Genomic DNA, 19,885 nt, shown 5'->3' with positions numbered 1-19,885 from the left:
TGCTTGGTAGAACTTTCTTTCTTGTATTATGAGCCAATATAATGTTTTTTTACTCCTTAATAAAAATTTTGGTCATTTTACAATAAGACATAATTTTCCCTTGATTTTTTTTTTTTTTGCTGGGTTCCTTTTTCTTGGTTACCTGATTGAAAATTTGACTGTTTCTTCTAATAAAAGAATTACATTATTTTTTCCTTTTCGAAAGATATTTCTTTTCTAGGAAAAAGGAAACAACGGTTTAGAATTTTATTACAGAACGTACCAAAATAAGATTGGAAGAAATATCCTAAAAAGAGGAAATAAGTCGACAAGGATATTTTGGTAATAATACAATAATGACGTCATATATAAACCTCGTCTCTCCCACCAACTCATATATAAACCTCTCAGGCCTCCACCTCCTCTTCCTCAGCTAAAGCCGTTTCAAGATTCCCTCACTTCTCTCTTTCAAGACTATACCTTTTCTTCACTCTCTTTAACAACACAAACTCCATTAAAACACCTCTCTTTCTAACTCCATTAATGATGTCTTCTGTAAAGCTTACACCTTCATCGTTCACGTCCTCTGATATATTGACACGAAAGTTTTCAGTCCCAAAGATCAAAACTTTTTCATTGCCCATTATTCAAAATGCCCAACTAAGCTTGAACCCCTTGGTTTCTTCTCAAAAACCCATTTATATCTCTTCCGTTGAGAATTTCTCATTGTTGCCTAAAACCCAGAAGCGCGCGGCGGCTACTGAGTGTAAGGCCTACGAGGCTGATCGGTCAGTGCCTTTGGAAATCAACATCGAGTTGCCAGATCAGCAGGCTGGTCAGAAATACAAGATTGGTCTATATTTTGCCACTTGGTGGGCTTTGAATGTGGTTTTCAATATATATAACAAGAAAGTTTTGAATGCTTTTCCCTATCCATGGCTCACTTCCTTGCTATCATTAGCCGCTGGTTCTCTAATGATGCTTATCTCTTGGGCCACTAGAATTGCCGAAGCCCCAAAAACAGATTTAGACTTTTGGAAGACCCTTTTCCCGGTAAGAGTTTTATCATTCATAGAAATCACATGAGAAATTAAGTTGTAGTTTTTAATTTTGCTCTGTTTTTTTTGTTAACCATATTCCTCTGCTTGTGATATATGTTATAGGTTGCTGTGGCACATACAATTGGGCATGTTGCGGCTACAGTGAGTATGTCCAAAGTTGCAGTTTCATTCACTCATATCATTAAGAGTAGTGAACCAGCTTTCAGTGTTTTGGTGTCAAGGTTTCTATTAGGTGAAATGTTTCCCATGCCTGTCTACTTGTCACTAGTGCCAATAATCGGTGGTTGTGCCCTTGCTGCTGTAACTGAGCTCAATTTCAACTTAGTTGGTATGAAAACTTGTTTGAGAAGATAGTTTATTATTTAGTACCAATTGTGATGGTTGTTGTTGTTGTTGTTAGTGCTTACAATAATGTTTGTGAAAAAATATGTTTCAGGGTTTATGGGGGCAATGATCTCAAACTTGGCATTTGTGTTTAGAAACATATTCTCAAAGAAAGGGATGAAAGGAAAATCTGTTAGTGGGATGAACTACTACGCTTGTTTATCAATGTTGTCTCTATTGATTCTAACACCCTTTGCCATTGCTGTTGAGGGTCCTAAGATGTGGGCTGCTGGTTGGAACCAAGCTCTTTCACAGATTGGTCCTCATTTCGTATGGTAAATAAACACTCAAAAATCCCTCTTTGTTGAGTATATGAATGAATTCTCAGATGACCCTTTACTTAATTATTTTTGATTGAATGAATTATTGATTGTAATGAAACAGGTGGGTGGCAGCTCAGAGCATATTCTACCACTTGTACAACCAAGTTTCATACATGTCACTAGACCAGATATCTCCTTTAACTTTTAGTGTAGGGAACACAATGAAACGAGTATCTGTGATAGTTTCATCCATCATCATCTTCCACACCCCTGTTCAACCCATCAATGCACTTGGAGCTGCCATAGCAATCTTTGGCACCTTCCTATACTCACAGGTAAATATATTCTCTTCACAATCTTGTTTGATTTTGATATTTTAGAAATCTGAAAAAGTTTATTTAGGGGGGCCACCACCATAACTTAACCAAACCCTTTTGTTTGTATATTCATTCCTTCCTTCCTACCCACTTGTTTGTTGTTATGACCCTTTAGTATGAGGTAAGGTCACTTATTGAATAAGTGTAAAAGCCACAATGATAAAAAAAATTGATTGAAAATTTTCATGATAATTTCTTGTAATAGAGATTGTCACATTTTTGACACTTTTTTATTGAATAATTTTTGTGAGCAGGCCAAGCAGTAGGTGAAGAAGAATAGTAAAGATGGCACAGCTTGTAAAATATAGAGATAATAAATATGGTGTGGAGAGATATGTTGAATCAACTATGGAAATTTTGGCAGTCAATTTTGGAGTAATGAGAATGAGTATATGTAATTGTTTTGATCACTTTCACATCTTTCGCTTGAGACTTTGACGAGTTTCCCTTTCAAAACTAATATTTGCCTTTTTGTTGAACAGACCGTTCTTTCAGAAATTGTAATATTGTACTCATTCTAAGGGTTGCAATTAAGGAAATTTAAAGTATTTCATTATTACTTTTTTTTCTAAGAAAAATATTTCATTATTTCTTGGTAAAACATTTTGATACGTTACGCTATGTTTAGAAGTATTATTAAGATAATAATTATATAGTAGTAATTACATTATAATATACCGGGTGTAATAATTACATAATAATTACATATCACAGACAAATATATCAAATTGGATTATTATTTTTAATTACATACAAATTTAATTATACAGTTATTTTCTAAATGTGCCCTTATAGTTTATTCCATTTACACCATTATAGTTTTGACAATATTCGATATATGTTTGATGATCAGGTTTGATTTTTTTAAAAAAAATTATGTGAGATTTTAATGCTACTTGATCACGTAGAGAGCTTAGGATAAGTTTTGATCTAATTATATTATATATTAATTATAGAAAACTGTTAACAAATTAATTATAAGGATATAGTAGTGCTAACACTTCGGTCAACAAAAAAGTCTACATTACATCTTTGGTGATAGTTACTTTGATGCCACGTGAATCCTCAACAAAAAATTCCACATTACATGTTTTATAAATTGGAATACGATCACATATTGTTCCAAAATTATTAGTGATAATAAAGAAGGATATTTAACATGTTGTTTCTTCTTCTTGTTCTTGTTGTGCTGATTTTAACTATACTCTTTCTTGTGAAAAATAAGTTCAAAGCCAATAATGAAAACAAGCCAAAACTTCCTCCTACTCCTCCAAAACTTCCCGTCATAGGCTAACTCACCCGATTTAATTAATTTCATCATGTTAGATTAGGTCAATTCTATTACATGTATTTTATGTAATATGTATATTAATTTAGATTTATTAAATATTTTAAACTCAATAATTTTTAGTAAATATTTTTATTTTAAAACTTGTAAACAAATGATTTTTTTACTTTATTTATTATTTATATTATCTTTTGTTATATTAAAAAAATCAATATTTTTTTTAAAATTAAAAGTAAATTACTTAAAGATTATAATATATTTATATTAGTTTTGTTAAAATATTTTTTTATTTCAAAATTATGTCGATTTTTTTTTTTTTTAATTTTTCATAAGTTGTTGTGGATTGTTAGTATATATAATTTATTGTACAGTATATTTTCTGTTTTGTTGTATGGTATATTATTATTCTTAAATGATATTTTTTCTTACTATGTATAATAGTAGTATATTATAAATCTTTTTTCTCAAAAAAAATAGTGGTATATAATTTTGTTCATATAATACACATATTTTAATGTAGGTATCTAAATTTTAGAATAATTAAAAATTTTGCCCCTAAACTTTCAACATTACCTGATCCTGTCTCCTAAAATGTGCAACTTATTAAAAATCTCTCCTAAAATATAACAGTTACATAATTATGCCGGTTCTATTCGATTCTATTTTTTTTACCGTTAAAAATAAGTATTCTTATCCCATGAACTTTGATCAATACAAAATTTTGCCCCCATTTATTAAAAACATTACTTTTAAAAATTATAATGTATTATTAAAAAACCTAATAAAATATTAAGTTTACTTAAAAAATTTAAATTATTCCTAAAAAAAATATTTTCAAACTTTATTTTATTTATAAATACGTTTCTTAAAAGAATCAAACCAAAATTATTGAAAAGCTTAGTGCATTTGGAAAGCCACAATGTGATTGGATTTGTGTGTAATTGGAGGTAATTACACAATTTGGAATGTTTGCCTGACCATGTAATTACATTGTAACTGTGTAATTGGAAGTAATTAAGGGATTCCAATTACACTCTCCAATTCTCATGGCCCTCCATGAGAATTGAATGTAATTACACTGTGTAATTACTAAAAACTTTCTATATTAAACATTAGCTACTAAAAAATATTATTTTTCCATGTAAATACTAACTATTTTTCCAAACAAGATATTAGGAATTCATATGTAATTACCACCTCATATCTAAACACACCTTGCATTTTAAAATATACTGTAATTACTAAATTATGTAATTACCACCCTAGTAATTACCATACTTAGTAATTATACACAGTTACTTCTAAACGTTAAACAAACTAATATTTTTTTAAGAAAAAATCAAGCTTATTTATATTTGGAATAATTACGACATAAGTCCCAAAAAAACTTAAAATTAATGCAGATTAGTCTGCAACTTCGAAAATTAGCAGTAATAGTCCTCGATGACACATTTTCTGTAAGTTCGCTAGTCTTCTTTTCTAACAGATCCGTTTACTAATTAAAAATGTCATATGTCAAACAACTTATTGATCCAATAAATGAATAAATGAGTTAAAATAGTCTAATCTTCAAATTATAGAGAAAAAATTATAAAATTGAGCTTCGAGGTAAACTTTAGCTATTTTATATATTTTTAGCTTAATAAATAATGTTTAGCTAAATGTAAAAATAATTATTCATTCAGTTAAACATACATTAATGTTATGTTTTTAGTTTTTTTATATGTGTGTAATATTATATGTTTTATATTTATAAAATGAATAAAATATATTAAAAATATAATATTTAAATAATATAAAGAAATAAAATAGAGAATATGAGATGTATAGTCAATGTAAAAATTTGAAGTAAAATAAATAAATTAAAATTTTAATAATATATTTTAAATAATTGAATAGAAAAATTATTGAGAATACATTTAGCTACAGTTATTCATGCTCCAAGAGATTATTTTAATATTTTACAATCTTTCTCTTTTTCCTTTAATGTTCCATCTTTCAAAATAACATATTCTAATTAGTTTAAAGAGTTCTCTCAAAAAAAATAGTTTAAAGAGAAAAAGATAACAGATTTTTTTTTAAAAAAAAAAAAAGAGAGAGAGAGAAAAAGATAACATATTTTAATCAAATAAAATATAATATTTAAATAATGCAGAAAATAAAAAGTTTTTATTTTTTATTTTTATACTTTAAAATAGGTATTTTTTTTATATATTTTTACAAAAATTTATATAGAAGCTCTTATAACATTAACGAAATAATTTAAATGGCAAGAAAAATCTACTTAACAATTTATATAGAACCTAAATGAATAACTGTAAATTTTTTTAAAAAAATATATATAGAGTAATTTTTTTAAAAAAATGAAATGATGCATAATTTAATATATGTAATAAAATAGGAAAAACAGAAGAAAAGAAAGAAAAAGAAGGGTAAATATTATTTTGAACTCTGTGTTTTGTAAAAGTTATCAATTGGACCCTCTATTTTGTTAAACGATAAAATTGATCTTATATTTTCCAAAATGGTAAAAATAAGACCTGAACTCAATTTTTAACTAACTTAAGATAATTTCTAACACGAATAGATATATAAAAAAATATAATTTATTTTGCCATAACATCTTTATATCAGATTATTATTAAGTTTTATTATGGAAAAAAAATCAACTTAAGGTTATATTTGTATAATTTTAAAAAATATAAGATCTATTTTATCATTCAACAAAACATAGAGTCCTATTAATAATTTTTATAAAACACAACTAAAAAGAAGAAAAAGAAAATGGTAGCCAATGAGAGGGCAATCTAGATGGAGTGAGTGTGACATGAAAACAACCCATAAAGATGACAACAAATCTGACTACTGCTCATTCTGTTTCGCTATTTATGAACATTTTAATATCTAACCATTATGCATTGCCATTTGGCTCTCTCTTAAAATCTTCTCTCTTCATACAAACAATAATATATATATACATGGAGGTTTTGGTGTTACTTAGACTTTTTGTATGCTTTTCCACCATACTCATGGCCTCCTGCAATTCCACAAGCTCACTTTCCTCATTCCCTAATAATACCTTCCTCTTTGGAACTGCTTCTTCTTCATATCAGGTTAGCTTTCCCCTGTCTTTTTCCAAACTAAACAATTTTTTTTTTTAATATATTTGTAATGTTTATTAATAATTTAATTGTAGTACGAAGGAGCTTATTTGAGTGATGGTAAAGGCCTTAGTAACTGGGATGTTTTCACACATAAGAATGGTTAGTGTTTTCTTTTTGGCTGTGATTATTAGTGTTGTTTTCTAGTACTAAAAATTTATAAATGGGTTTTTTTTTTAAGGTACTATCATTGATGGAACTACTGGAGATATCGCTGTTGATCAATACCATCTTTATGAGGTATTTTTACAGAAAAAAAATATAATTTTTCTTATGTGTTCATGTATATTGCAGTTGTAACTTGTGTTTTTATATAATAGTATTATGTAGTTAATTATTTATGATTTTTTTTGGAAATTAATAGAAGAGAAAGGACATAGTGACCAGGCAATCACTTATTACTCCTGTCTAGATATGGAAGATATTTTTTGACGTTGACTTAAAAAAAGTAGACTTTAGTGATAAGACTATTGAAACTCTACAGCATGATATTATTGGCCCTTTACTTTTTATTTCATTAATTATTTCATTTGACAATTGGGTACTATTATTAGTGTTTAGTGTTCTTTTTTTTTTATATTATATAAAATTGCTTTTCTTTTTACCTGACTAACTTATTACTTTGATTCTGTAATGAAAAACAGGAAGATTTGAATCTGATGAATTATGTTGGAGTGAATAGCTACCGTTTGTCTATATCATGGGCAAGAATTTTACCCAGTATGCCTTCTCATCTCACTTAACTGGAAAAGCTTCAGTTCTGTTTTACATTATAGTAACAGAATCATAGTGATTATATATAATTGTGTACTCAATTCTGGAACCCAGAAGGAAGATTTGGACAAATAAATTGGGCTGGGATTGATTATTACAACAGACTCATTGACTCTCTTCAACACAGAGGTTTTCTCTCTCTCTCTCTCTCTCTAACTTCCAATAATATTGGATTTTGTCATCTCTAGAAACAATGAAAATTTATTTCTGGTTTTTACAGGGATCGAACCTTTTGTGACTTTGACTCACTACGACATTCCTCAAGAGCTTGAAGAAAGATATGGAGCTTGGTTGAGTTCACAAGTACAGTAAGTTACAACAAAACAGTAATATTCTCTCTTTTTTACTTTTGTTAAGGGAATATGGTTACATAACTTACATTTCAGGGAAGATTTCAAATACTATGCGGACATATGTTTTAGAACATTTGGGGACAGAGTAAAGTACTGGGCGACCTTCAATGAACCCAATGTTGCAGTAATCAGAGGCTACAGATCAGGGATTTTTCCACCATGTCGTTGCTCTGCCTCCTTTGGGAATTGCACCAATGGAGATTCTGAGAAAGAACCTTTGATTGCTGCTCATAATGTTATCTTGTCTCATGCGGCTGCTGTTGATTTATACCGAACCAAGTATCAGGTCAACTCTGTTTTTATCGAAAACAATGTTCAAATAGTGTGTTCCAACATTATTGTAAAAATTTTTGGATTATATTATAACTGAAACATACCCTTTAATTTAAGCTCTCTTCTGACTTATTTACTTTTGTAAACTGGTTTGAACACTCAGAAAATCCAAGAAGGAAGCATTGGGATTGTTATAAATGCTTTATGGTATGAGGCTTTCAGCAACTCATCTGAAGACAAACTAGCTGTTAATAGAGCTATATCTTTCTATATGAACTGGTATGAGTTATTGATTTAATTTCTTTTATTTTTTAAAAAATACCCCCAAAAAAACAAGGTTATAAACTGAGGTATTTTGTCACTGCCCAATGCAGGTTCTTAGACCCCATTATACATGGGAAATATCCTGAAGAGATGAGAGAAATTCTGGGGTTGGATTTGCCTGTTTTTTCAAAATATGAAATGGAGAAGCTTAAGAAAGGAATAGACTTTATAGGTGTAAACCACTACACTAGTTTCTACATAAAAGATTGTAAGTATTCTGAGTGTGAAGTAGGACCAGGAAATTCAAAGACAGAAGGTTTGGCATTACGAACTCCTCAAAAGTATGGTTCTTTTATTGGACAAGAAGTATGTAAAAAAACTTCTTCATCAATCATATGACATATCAAATTAATTTCTTCTTTTTTTGGGGTATAATAAATACTAACTTAAGTTTCTTGCTGATGCAGACTGAAGTTGACTGGATATATGTTTATCCTCAAGGATTGGAAAATATTATTATGTACATAAAAGAAAGGTACAACAACATACCTATGTTCATCACAGAAAACGGTGAGTAATGAGTATTTAAGATCAACAATCTTAAAAATTGTTGTCTCTACACCGAGCCCAGCACCCAAAAAAATAGTTTTTTTTATAAAGAAAATAAAATGAAGAAATACACAAATTTTTAGTAATTTTTAAAAGTACCATATATCTTTAGAGCAATAGTTAAATAATTAATTTCTCTCCTAAGCCCCAAACACCTCATATCTTATGTTTTTTTTCTTGTTATCTATGAAGGTTATGGTTACAAGGACAAACCCAATTTAAATGTAGAAGATTCATTAAATGATGTTGAAAGAGTGGAGTACATGGCATCCTACTTAAGTGCTTTAGCCTCTACAATTAGGTATGCTTGAAAATCTCATAAAGGAAGCTTTGAAAGATTTTTAAGAGAAAAGGGACTGAATTTTTCTCTTCATTTTTTTTTTTGTGGGGTGGACAGAAAAGGAGCTGATGTAAGAGGCTACTTTGCATGGTCTTTGCTTGACAATTTTGAGTGGAGAGATGGATACAGTGTACGTTTTGGACTCTATCATGTTGATTTTGGCACTCTAACTAGAAGACCAAGATTTTCAGCTATTTGGTACAGAGATTTCATTGCTAGTAAAATGAATAAAAATTCAAGTGCTCAACTTTATTCAATGTAGCATATGTAAAAATGTTACCTCAATAACAGTCCTACTGTTTTTTCCCTTTAATCATCTTAGTGTCATTGAGTAGTTTCTAGCTCTTCCTCTTTATTTCTTTATATATATGTAGTATAGTATGTTTGGCTTGGAAGTTGGAAAATATGAAATGAATGACAATCATTGACAAAAGGATTGATGGAAGAGATTGTTATATGGTATTAGTGTTGCTCAGTACTACTAGTGTGATATTATTTATTATAAAAAAAAAATGATATGCTATGAGTGTTTTTATTGTTGCCAGTGGATATTTGTGAGCAAATTGAGCAATTAATGGCAAAGTTTTGGTGGAAGTCTAGTTTGAAAGATAGAAACAGGAAATGTATGTTTTGGATGAGTTGGGTTTTCGAAGTTTAAGAGATTTTAATCTTGTTATGTTGGGAAAGCAACGGCGGCGGCTGATAACAAGGCCTGATTCGTTGGTTGGAAAGGTCTTTTGGGCTCGATACTATGCTCGTGGAGACTTCTTTTCATCTGAACTGGGAGTTAATCCAAGCTTTATTTGGAAGAGTACTATTTTTGCAACAATGGAACTCCTGAAAGATGGCATGCGCTGAAGAGTGGGGTGGGAAACTCTATTTGGATTATGTATGATCCGTGGCTGCCTTTGGTGAGCTCATGTATGGTTAGTAGCTTGTTTGAAGTTGGCAAAAGGGCTAGAGGTGAAGGATTTATTCTCTATTGTTGAAGCTGAAACTATATTGGGTATTCCTCTTAGCTCTTCTACTTCTTAAGACTCTTGGTATTGGTTCCATGACAAGAGTGGTCATTATCCTGTCTGTAGTGCATATCAACATCTACAAGTTCTAAAAGGGGCCTACCCAACGGATGCAAATTTTGACTTCTCGAAAACATTATGGCAACTTGAAATCCCACCCAAAGTCAAGGAATTTATGTTATCAAACATGTACCATTACAAGTTGTTTGCCCGGTTTGTGAGATGTTAGCAGAATCAGATACCCATTGTCTGATCTCTTGTGATTTTGCTTGGGGTTGTTGGAAGATGGTTGGAGTGGATGAAGAATTTTGATTCGTTGAGGCTGAGTCGAGTGTTCATGGTGTGTTGGTCTATTTGGAAAGCTCGCAATGAGTGTATTTGGCAAAATAGAAAGTGAAGGGTTGAGGAGGTGGTTGCATTTGCTGTTAAAATTCTTGATCAATGGTTGAACGCACAAAGGAGAGGAAATATTCCTCTGTTGCGTCCTTTACATGAAGAGGATGGTAAAGAGCTTTGGTCTGAACCCAGTTAAAGCATTAAGATTAGCATAGATTTGGCTTTGTTTGATGGTGAAGGAAAGTATGAGATTGATTTCATCGTACGTAATGTGGCGGGCTATTTGGTGGTGGCTCAAGCAAGGTGTGCGCGAATAACCTTAGAAGTGGCCGAAGCGGTGAGTATCAAAGAGGTGTTGAGTTGGTTGAAAAATTAGGGTGGTGATCGAAATAGATAGCTTGGTGGTGAGGAGGCTATTCGTAGATCTTTACAAATGTGCTCCATGTTTGGTCTTTTAATTGAGGAATGTAAAACTTTGTTGGGGTCATTATGTAATGTTTTTTTAATTTTTGTTAAGCGATTTGTTAATTGAGTTATGTTGTCTGTTTTGTTGAGTGATTATTGCTCTTCTTAATGAAAATGAATATTTTAAAAAAAGAAAAAATGCTCTTGAATGAAAAGAGGATGGTATTTGGTATTTTGGTTGGACTATAAAAAAGCACTTATTCTTTCATTTGTGAATACTTATTTTTCTTAAAAGTGGAGTATCGGCTTCTTGTGTCCATAATACACACGAATAATTCACTTTACAATTATTGGACAATAGTTTATTTTTCCTCTGTGACCAAAATGACAAAAGTTTCACTTTTATGATTTAAATAACAATATTCACCCAAAAAGAAAGATAATGGAAGTTAATAATTTATCAACTAAGAATATAAAATGGAAATTATATTAAACATTTTGCTCGTGTCGTTTAGAATTGAATAACTTGCAGAACTATTTTTTTTCTGACCTATAAGATTGGTACCTTGTAAATGGTTATAATAACATTTTATAATAATTGTTAAATTAAATTATATAGTATTAATATTTAATTACTCAATAGCACTATATAACACTGTGTTTTTAGTATTTCTCAAATTAATATAAATTTATATCGATATGGACTTTTTCAATGGTTTGGTTCTAGCAAAAAAAAAAATCTAGTTTCAAGAAGAAAAAAAAAATGATGTAATATAAAGAGTGAAAAAAAATGCATATTTAATATTTTTTGAAGTTTTTTTTTTAATATTGAACGTAGGAGCTAGAACAATGTTATGTGCAGTGTCGTATATATTATTTTTTATAAGTTTCTCTTTCAGTTGGTGAGATATTAGTCTAAAATATAATTTTAAAACTAACAATAATATATTTATCAATCGTAAGAAAAATAATTAAAATTAATATATATTATGTTAAGTTTCAACTGATAATATATAACTCCGAAAATTTGCTAATTTTAAGCTTGATTAATCTTTTAATAAAAAAATTAAATTATATATAATTATTTGTTATATCATACTTAATATAAAACAAAATATACGTATTTACACATAATTTGATCTAGTATATATATATATATATAGAAACCATATAAATATATAGGATTATTTTTATTATTAGTGGCAAAATGACAGATCTTTCTTGTTTGGATATATAAACAAAATCTCAATTGAAAAAGAAATGCTTATTATATTGATATTAAATAACATTAAAAAGATATAATTAGATCACATAATAAATCGTAGCTGTAGCCATCTGATTTAGCTGAGAACGCTATCAATAATCAAATAATAAAACCAAGCATTTAAATATAATGTTATTATTATTATACTTCCACGCTACACCCTCTAAGCGTAGTGACGTACAATATTATTATTATTATTATTATTCGTTTTTCGAAAGCTACTTAATTAATTACAGTTAATGGTCTACAAATTATTAATACTTATTATAATTATAGTAAAGTTTATGTCTATTTTCAAAAATTTCAAAGTAATAAAGAGTACTTACTACTTATAAATTTTCTACCTTCTATCTCTTTTTATTTTTTAAGAGTCTACCTCCTATCTCTTATTATAGTTATAGTTTATTTATATCTACATGGCATATGCTATATATAAATTTATCACTAAGATTATGTTACAAAATTATAAAGCTAATTAATAATTTTTTTTCTTAAATTTTAATGTGTATCAAATTATTATATTTATAGTTTTTTTTCACTCAAATTATGTTCCTTAACTATTTAAGTTATTAAAAAAAATTCAAACTATTATACGATTGTTAGATTTAAGAATTTTCATCTAATTTTACTAATAAAAATCTAATGTGGATGAAAGTTTACAGAACATAATTTAGTATATATCAAAGTTCGGGAAACACGAAATGGTAGACATCAAAAGTTTAGAATACACAATTTGATAGATGGACAATCGTCGTTTAATAAAATTGAATAGAATTTGATAGAATATCTTGAATCCAACAATCAGTTCAATAATTGAGAATTTTTTTTTTTCATTCTATCATATTATAAAGTATCATATATATCTATTCTATATAAAGTGTGCCTATATAACTGAATTCTTGGTTTATGAGAAATTCATGCTAACTTTTTTATTTATATTTAATAAAATATTATTTATATATAATAAAATAATAAAAACTAAATAAAAGATTAGTTTGAAAATAATTTCTTAAAAAAATAAAACCTACGCAGAGTACAAAACATATATAATCCTAACTTTACTCCAACAATATAATAGAAAAATACCAATGGTGAAGGAGGAAAATTATTTATTTCTATTACTTTGATGTTTCAATATTGTAGCCACAACTCATCTGGTTCCCAATTTCTTTCTATATACGAATAGGACTATGGCTGCCCATTTAATACCATACATTTCTTCTTCTTCTTCTTCTTTCATGTATATGCATGGTTTCTCTTAAATAAATTATTCATAGTATTATTAGAGTGAGAAGCAAAAATGGCTACCCAAAAGTGCAGTTGCTGCGTAGTTTCAATGGCGCTGTTCATCGCAGTTGCGTTACCTCTCGTGACTATACTTCCACAGTACCTTCGACATTTGGTATATGTTTTTCTCAATTGGTTAATTATTTAGTTTTCTAGGAAAGCATCACATCACCTCTTCTAAACAATACTTGTTATATCTATTTATTTTTCCTTTTTAAAATTATTGGTCATTGTTTTTTTAATTATTTATTAAAAAAAAAGAGGAGAGTCATATTCATTCATTACTAAATTGGTTAAGTCATAAATTAAATAAAAATTCTAATCACCAAAGTAATTAAATATATATATATAGGTGATTAAAATTACATGCAAGACACGTATTTTCGTTTTATTTTAGATGTTATAATTTATTTTTTTAATGATACAACAAATAATTATATATAATTTAATTTAATTTAATTTTGATTAATTAAAAATTTTTTAATATAAAGTGATTAATTGAAAAAATAATAATAAATAGAAGAAATAAGTATAAGTTTTGAGTTATTTTTTTTATTTATAAAAAGTACTTTTAAAGTGTTTGGATATCATTAAAAAAATTATATAAATTATTTTAATTATAAAAATAACTTCTCAAAAGTCTTTAATGGAAAAACTATAAGAGTTCAAATTCCAGTATTGTATAAATTTTCAATTTGTTCTATTTCTTATATTAACTGAAATTTTGCTACTTTTTTTTTTAAAAAAAAATTTACATCTTTATTGTTTATATCTTATTAGGGACATTCATGGAAATTTGGGTTTCTTTAAAATATACAATTAATGAACATTACTTTTTGATCATAGTGTGTTTTCCATGGCTGAAAAACCTCAATAATCTTTATCATTTGATATCAAATAAAATAAAATTATCATGATGTATACATTATGGTTATTTAATAATGGTTATTTAATGAGTAATTAGTATGTTGAAATTGTCAAGCTGATATTTAGAATTGTTTATAATTGGATTGTTTCTTTTTCAAAATTAATATTAAGTATATTTATATGTTTGTAGGTTTATTTATTTTCTCTTAGATCAATCATGCTCATATAGCAAAAAAAATCATACTCATATAGACATGTTATTTTCATTTTGTAATTTAGATCTTCTTAGTCATTATTTAGTTCACTTAAACCTTTTCCGATTATGGTAACTGAAGTTTTGTTTCTTTTAGGTACTCTATTACAAAGATTTGTATTACATGTATTATTTATTTTCGACTATGAGGAGGTGGATTTCTTTATTGAGAAACATATAGCGTGACAAATTATTGTGCATATATTGAATAATTATTTTTGATTAATGGGATTCATATAAATAACTGTGTGTATATTGAATTCTTTATTCAAATAATTATTTTTGATTTTTACGTGATTATTTATTGTTCATATATCTACAACCCTATTTGATTAAAGTTAAGATTATAAGATTAATTAATTTGTGATTTCTTCCTATACACATAATAATAATCTCACCTAATTGTTGGAAATTATTTTACCAGGATCTTAGATCTACTCACAAGTATGTTTATTAACATCCTAAATAAGAACTTTCTAAAACGATAAATTAAACACATATAAAGTTAAGAAACCTTACATTGGGTGCAGCGGAATAATATGACTCCTTCCGTTCAGATATCTAGCCCTTGATTCCTTTCTGTAGCAGAGCATTATCAATATCTGAACCTGGATCTCTTTCTCTGAATCTTTGATGCTGAAACTCCTTTGCTGATGATCTTTCTTCACGATCTTCCTCACTATGATTGAGGTATCACTTGATGTGTGTGGGCACTACTCATACACTAAGGATTTCGAAATTATCAAGGAAGAAGAGAGAGAGTGGTTAGCTAAAGATAGGGAGAGAGAAGGCTCAGTTTTTCTGAATCAGAAGAAGTGTAGAAATTTAAGTGTAAATTTCCTGAAGCCTTCACTATCTATTTATAGCATTCCACTAGGGTTAGGTTTGAATTATTTGGCATTAAAATAATGAAAAAATCAGTTTAAATTTCCTACAAAAGTGGCTGGCCCTACACTTAGTGGATTGGGCCTTGCTTTTTGCAATTTTGCAATTTTAACACCTTTTGTATCTGATTTTCTCAAAAATACCGATTTCCTAATTCAACCATTTAAATGCCAATTCTAACTATTTAATAACTATAAATAATTATTAAATAATATTGTCATTTATCATATTTATTAATTGAACCATACAAAGTATCATAATTAACAAATATGCCCCTATAAACTCTTTCTTTACAATTTCGCCCTTACTTAGTGAAAAATTCACAAATAGACATAGTCTAATTTGAGAATTATAATTGATTAATCAAAACCAATTACATGAGTCTTACAAGCAATATTATCTCAACTAGTGGGGGGACCATGGGTCTATATAGCCGAGCTTCCAATAAGTAGATCAAGAATTTAGCACTAAAATTCACTAACTTATTAATTCTTCGTTGAATCCACGCATAGAACTTAGAATTGCACTCTCAGTATATAGAATGCTCTATATGTTCCACCATATAGACACATCATTAGTTATCCATTGTTATAATCCTAATGTGATCAATGATCCTCTATATGAATGATCTACCTTTGTAAAGGGATTAAATTACCGTTACACCCTACAATGTATTTATTCCTTAAAACACTTGACCCCGTATAAATGATATTTCAGCTTATGTGAAATGAGTACTCCACCATTTATGTTCGTTTGGTCAAGCTCGAAGGAGATCATCCTTTGCTTACTATTCGCCAGATAGAAGCTATAGATTCCATGTTTATGCTAGCGCTCCCACTCAATTGCACTACCGTGTTCCCAAAATGTACGTATCACCCTGACCTAAAAGTAGGCTTAACTAACAAATCAAAGAACACGAATAGCCTTTCAAGATTGAGCCTAATCATAACGGGGATTAAGAACATTTGATCTAGGATCAACTAGGCGATATTGACTTGAATAGATATTACGGTAAGTTTAATAAATCTAAGTCAAAGTTCAATATCGGTCCCTTCCGATGCATACTCCATGCATCCAACCTGAGCTTTACTTTAACCAATGCTCTGGAAAGAACATAGCACTTCTCCAAATGCAAGTAAACTCTGTTGTAGATTATCATATCAGTAAAACCCTATGTCTGATAAATCTAGGAAACTTTATTCACATAGTCATGTTTACTTTCCAATGTGTTGACGGCACAATAAACTGGATCAAGTATGTGAAAAGGGTTTCAGATGAATTTATACATTATGTACATATAATCATGAAATAAATCATGTGAACCATGCAACATTAAATGTTATTTCTGATCTATATTAATAAGTAAATCTGATTATATTGAAATGAGTTTTATTTAGGGCATAAAACCCAACAAACTCCCACTTGCACTAATATAAAACAAAAAGTGCGTTTCAAATAATCTCAACACCTCGATATACAAATCAAGTGTAGTAGTAGTAAACTCCTCGTAATAGGATCTGAAAGGTTGAATTAAACACAACCTTTTCTCCACCATTACTCTTCCTTAATCACAAAATCATTGATAATGTGAAATTCCTCTCTATATGTCTACTCTCTTGGGATACTGGATTCTATATCTTTGGCAACTACTTTTGGTTAATCAGGAAATTAACACTAGTAGTTTAAGGCAATTTGGAATGGTGCCAAAGATGTATAGAACTTTCCTTAGACTGAATAAGTACCTTTCCTGCAGCTTTAACATTCAGTCTCTCTCTGGTAGACCTAGAGACTTCAGATAGGTTTTTAGACTTCTCCAAAATCACTATTCCACCCCCAGAGTAACCACCATCTTATCAGAAAGATTTACTAGCACAAAGGCAAATTTTGAAATCTGATATGGTGTAGTCTAAGAGTTTTAAACACACCCTTATAGACTATCATATAGTTCCTCTTCTTAATCTTAGGATTTACTTGATTGTCTTCCAATGTTCTTCTCCTGGATTAATCTGATACCTACTCATTACTCCCACTCAACAGCAGGTGTCTGGTCTAAGGCATACAAAAGCATATCTAAGACCTCTCACTGTTGATATAAGAAATTCTTTCATGGCTTTATCTTTTCTGGAATAGTTGAGACTTTTCCTTAGATAAATAAAATCTATACCTAAGAAGTTGTGAAGCTTCTATAGATTGCCATTAGAAAGAAAATGCTTCAGCATCTTACTAAAGTAAGTTGCTTGCATTAGAGTAAGTAATTACCAGGTATACCACAAGCCATAGGTTTAGATAAACTCAAACCTATAATACTAGGAACAGGAAGTTTTGTTAAGTCCATTGAATAGACTTATAAACGAAAATTTCCTTTTATGTCCTTGTAATAGAAAACTTAAGGTTACTCCATGTGAATGGATTAAACCATAGTTCTATTGGCTTTCTTCTTAGTTTCTTGTCCTAACAATCCATTACTTGTTTAAACTCACAATGGATTTTAATCACTAGTGTCTCCCAAGTCATAAGAAGGTGAGTTCCTAGAAACTCTCCCACTACGACAAGGTACTGTGAATTATGTCTAAGAAAAACTAAATGGTATTTATCTCTTCGGTTGTGACAAGACAACAGAGGCAGTGAGATCATCATATGTCAAATAAGATGATAGAACACTTTTGGAATCAAGAAATATATCTCCTGTATTTGCTACTTGTTTTTCAGACTTAGTCATTTTCTTAGAAAAGTAGTATTTGTTTGAACAAACACTTTCTTATCTATTGACAATGGGATGATCCACCCCTAATCACTTAGAATAGCTAACAAACCATGGTTAACAGTTCTAGCTTTTCTTAAGATTTTGATTAGGTCATCCATGAATCTAGTAATGATTTACATTAAGTATACAACCATTACATCATTCTGAAATTGTATTACCATAGAAGGAATTAGGCAACGACTAGTAACTAATCATTAACATGCAACTCGAAATTTCTGGGGAGGTAAGTTTGGATATAATTCGAAAATCAATTTAATGATCTTTGAACTGCATATCTACTAACTATTTCTCCACCCCTATCAGTTCGCAAGATCTTTAACCACTTACCTTAATGGTTTTAACCATTGCTAGAAATTAATGAAAATTTTCAAACATTTCAAATTTCTTTGCATAAGGTATAATCTAGAGTTATCGTTTTAAGAATACAACGAAAGACTCATATCCACCCATGAATGTGCATCCATCTGCGAATGAGATGAACTTACTTTCACTGGATATAGGCATATTAACTCTTTGCAGAGATTGATCTTGTCAAATCCACTATGAACAAGATACAAATGCCATAGATTAAAAAAAAATGTGGTAGTGTCTTTTGATGACATAGGTTTAGTTACATCAAATAGTTCTTAGAATACTGCAAGTGGATCCTGGTCACAGAATACCTAACTCATATTCCATACAGTTTTAATCCATTAATAGAAGATGGATATTAAACACTTGAGAAAGTGTAACTGTATTGTATTCTGGAATTAGAAATATAAGAAAATTTCTATTTGGAATCTAAAATTAAAGTCAAAGACTTAAATTTATACCAAATATTATGAGTAATTCTATCTTGGACCAGCACTACTAATACAAACTCTAAGTCAGATTTGCCCATACAAGTAGGAGATTCTAAGATTGAGGATTTATATCAATTGGGAATAGAATTTCGGGATTATAATCATATGCGTCATTTAATTTCTTAAGAGAAAATATATTGACATGAAATGATTTATAGACCATTCATCCAATGATATATTATTGAGCTAATTCGAAATGAATAAGCTAAGAGGAATTAGGATAATTTCGTTTATAAATAAGAATCCAACGACGCTTCGATTAGCGAAAGTCAAAGTAATCTTATTTATATAATCTTCTTGTTTCATATCGTAAAAATACTAGTCTAAGGTGTCATCAATTGATGAACAGCTAGATGTCGTATATACAATATTTATCTTTCGAGATCTTACACTATTATGTATGTCTAATGGTGAAAATCCACTAGGGATTTATCTCATTAGATAAACAAGCCAAATTAGACCAACAATGAAGATTCGAAATTAAACTACAACTTAATAACAGAAAAAAAAACATGGTTCAATATAAATTCATACACAATTCAGAAATTATAAGCATATAGCAAGTAGGAATGACAAGTGAAAATACTAAAACTTACAATCCTAAATAATTTCCAAGGTTTTCAACAAACTGATATCAGTGTCCCGTTTAGGCGAGAGTCAAAGCTACCATTCATTGAATAGAGTTGTCAGCTCGTCTAAAATGTTAAACATTCTAGCAACCTTTTATTCGATCAAGATTGGAATTCAGCGTTGTCCCGTTTAGGCGAGAGTCAAGGCAATTCTATCTTATGAGCTTCCACCATTGTTTCATAATTTGCAAGTCAAGTATGGTCGCCA

The 19,885-nt window shown here is 29.3% G+C and overlaps 1 protein-coding gene across 1 annotated transcript; it reads left to right on the top strand.

The window, feature by feature from the left end:
* The first annotated feature begins 377 nt into the window (after positions 1-377).
* On the top strand, positions 378-9,592 carry LOC115704625 (beta-glucosidase 46). Its single transcript, XM_030631827.2, has 16 exons — positions 378-1,032; positions 1,143-1,368; positions 1,477-1,699; positions 1,809-2,022; positions 6,199-6,465; positions 6,549-6,615; positions 6,695-6,753; positions 7,158-7,233; positions 7,342-7,416; positions 7,508-7,595; positions 7,674-7,926; positions 8,077-8,192; positions 8,288-8,543; positions 8,645-8,747; positions 8,979-9,087; positions 9,184-9,592. The coding sequence occupies exons 1-16, from the start codon at positions 523-525 to the stop codon at positions 9,386-9,388; spliced, it is 2,847 nt and encodes a 948-aa protein (XP_030487687.2). The 5' UTR covers positions 378-522; the 3' UTR covers positions 9,389-9,592.
* Positions 9,593-19,885: the final 10,293 nt, after the last annotated feature.

Source organism: Cannabis sativa, chromosome 1 (genome assembly GCF_029168945.1).
Source record: "Cannabis sativa cultivar Pink pepper isolate KNU-18-1 chromosome 1, ASM2916894v1, whole genome shotgun sequence".
Classification (NCBI taxonomy): domain Eukaryota; kingdom Viridiplantae; phylum Streptophyta; class Magnoliopsida; order Rosales; family Cannabaceae; genus Cannabis; species Cannabis sativa.
This window is presented reverse-complemented; position numbering and strand designations above follow the sequence as displayed.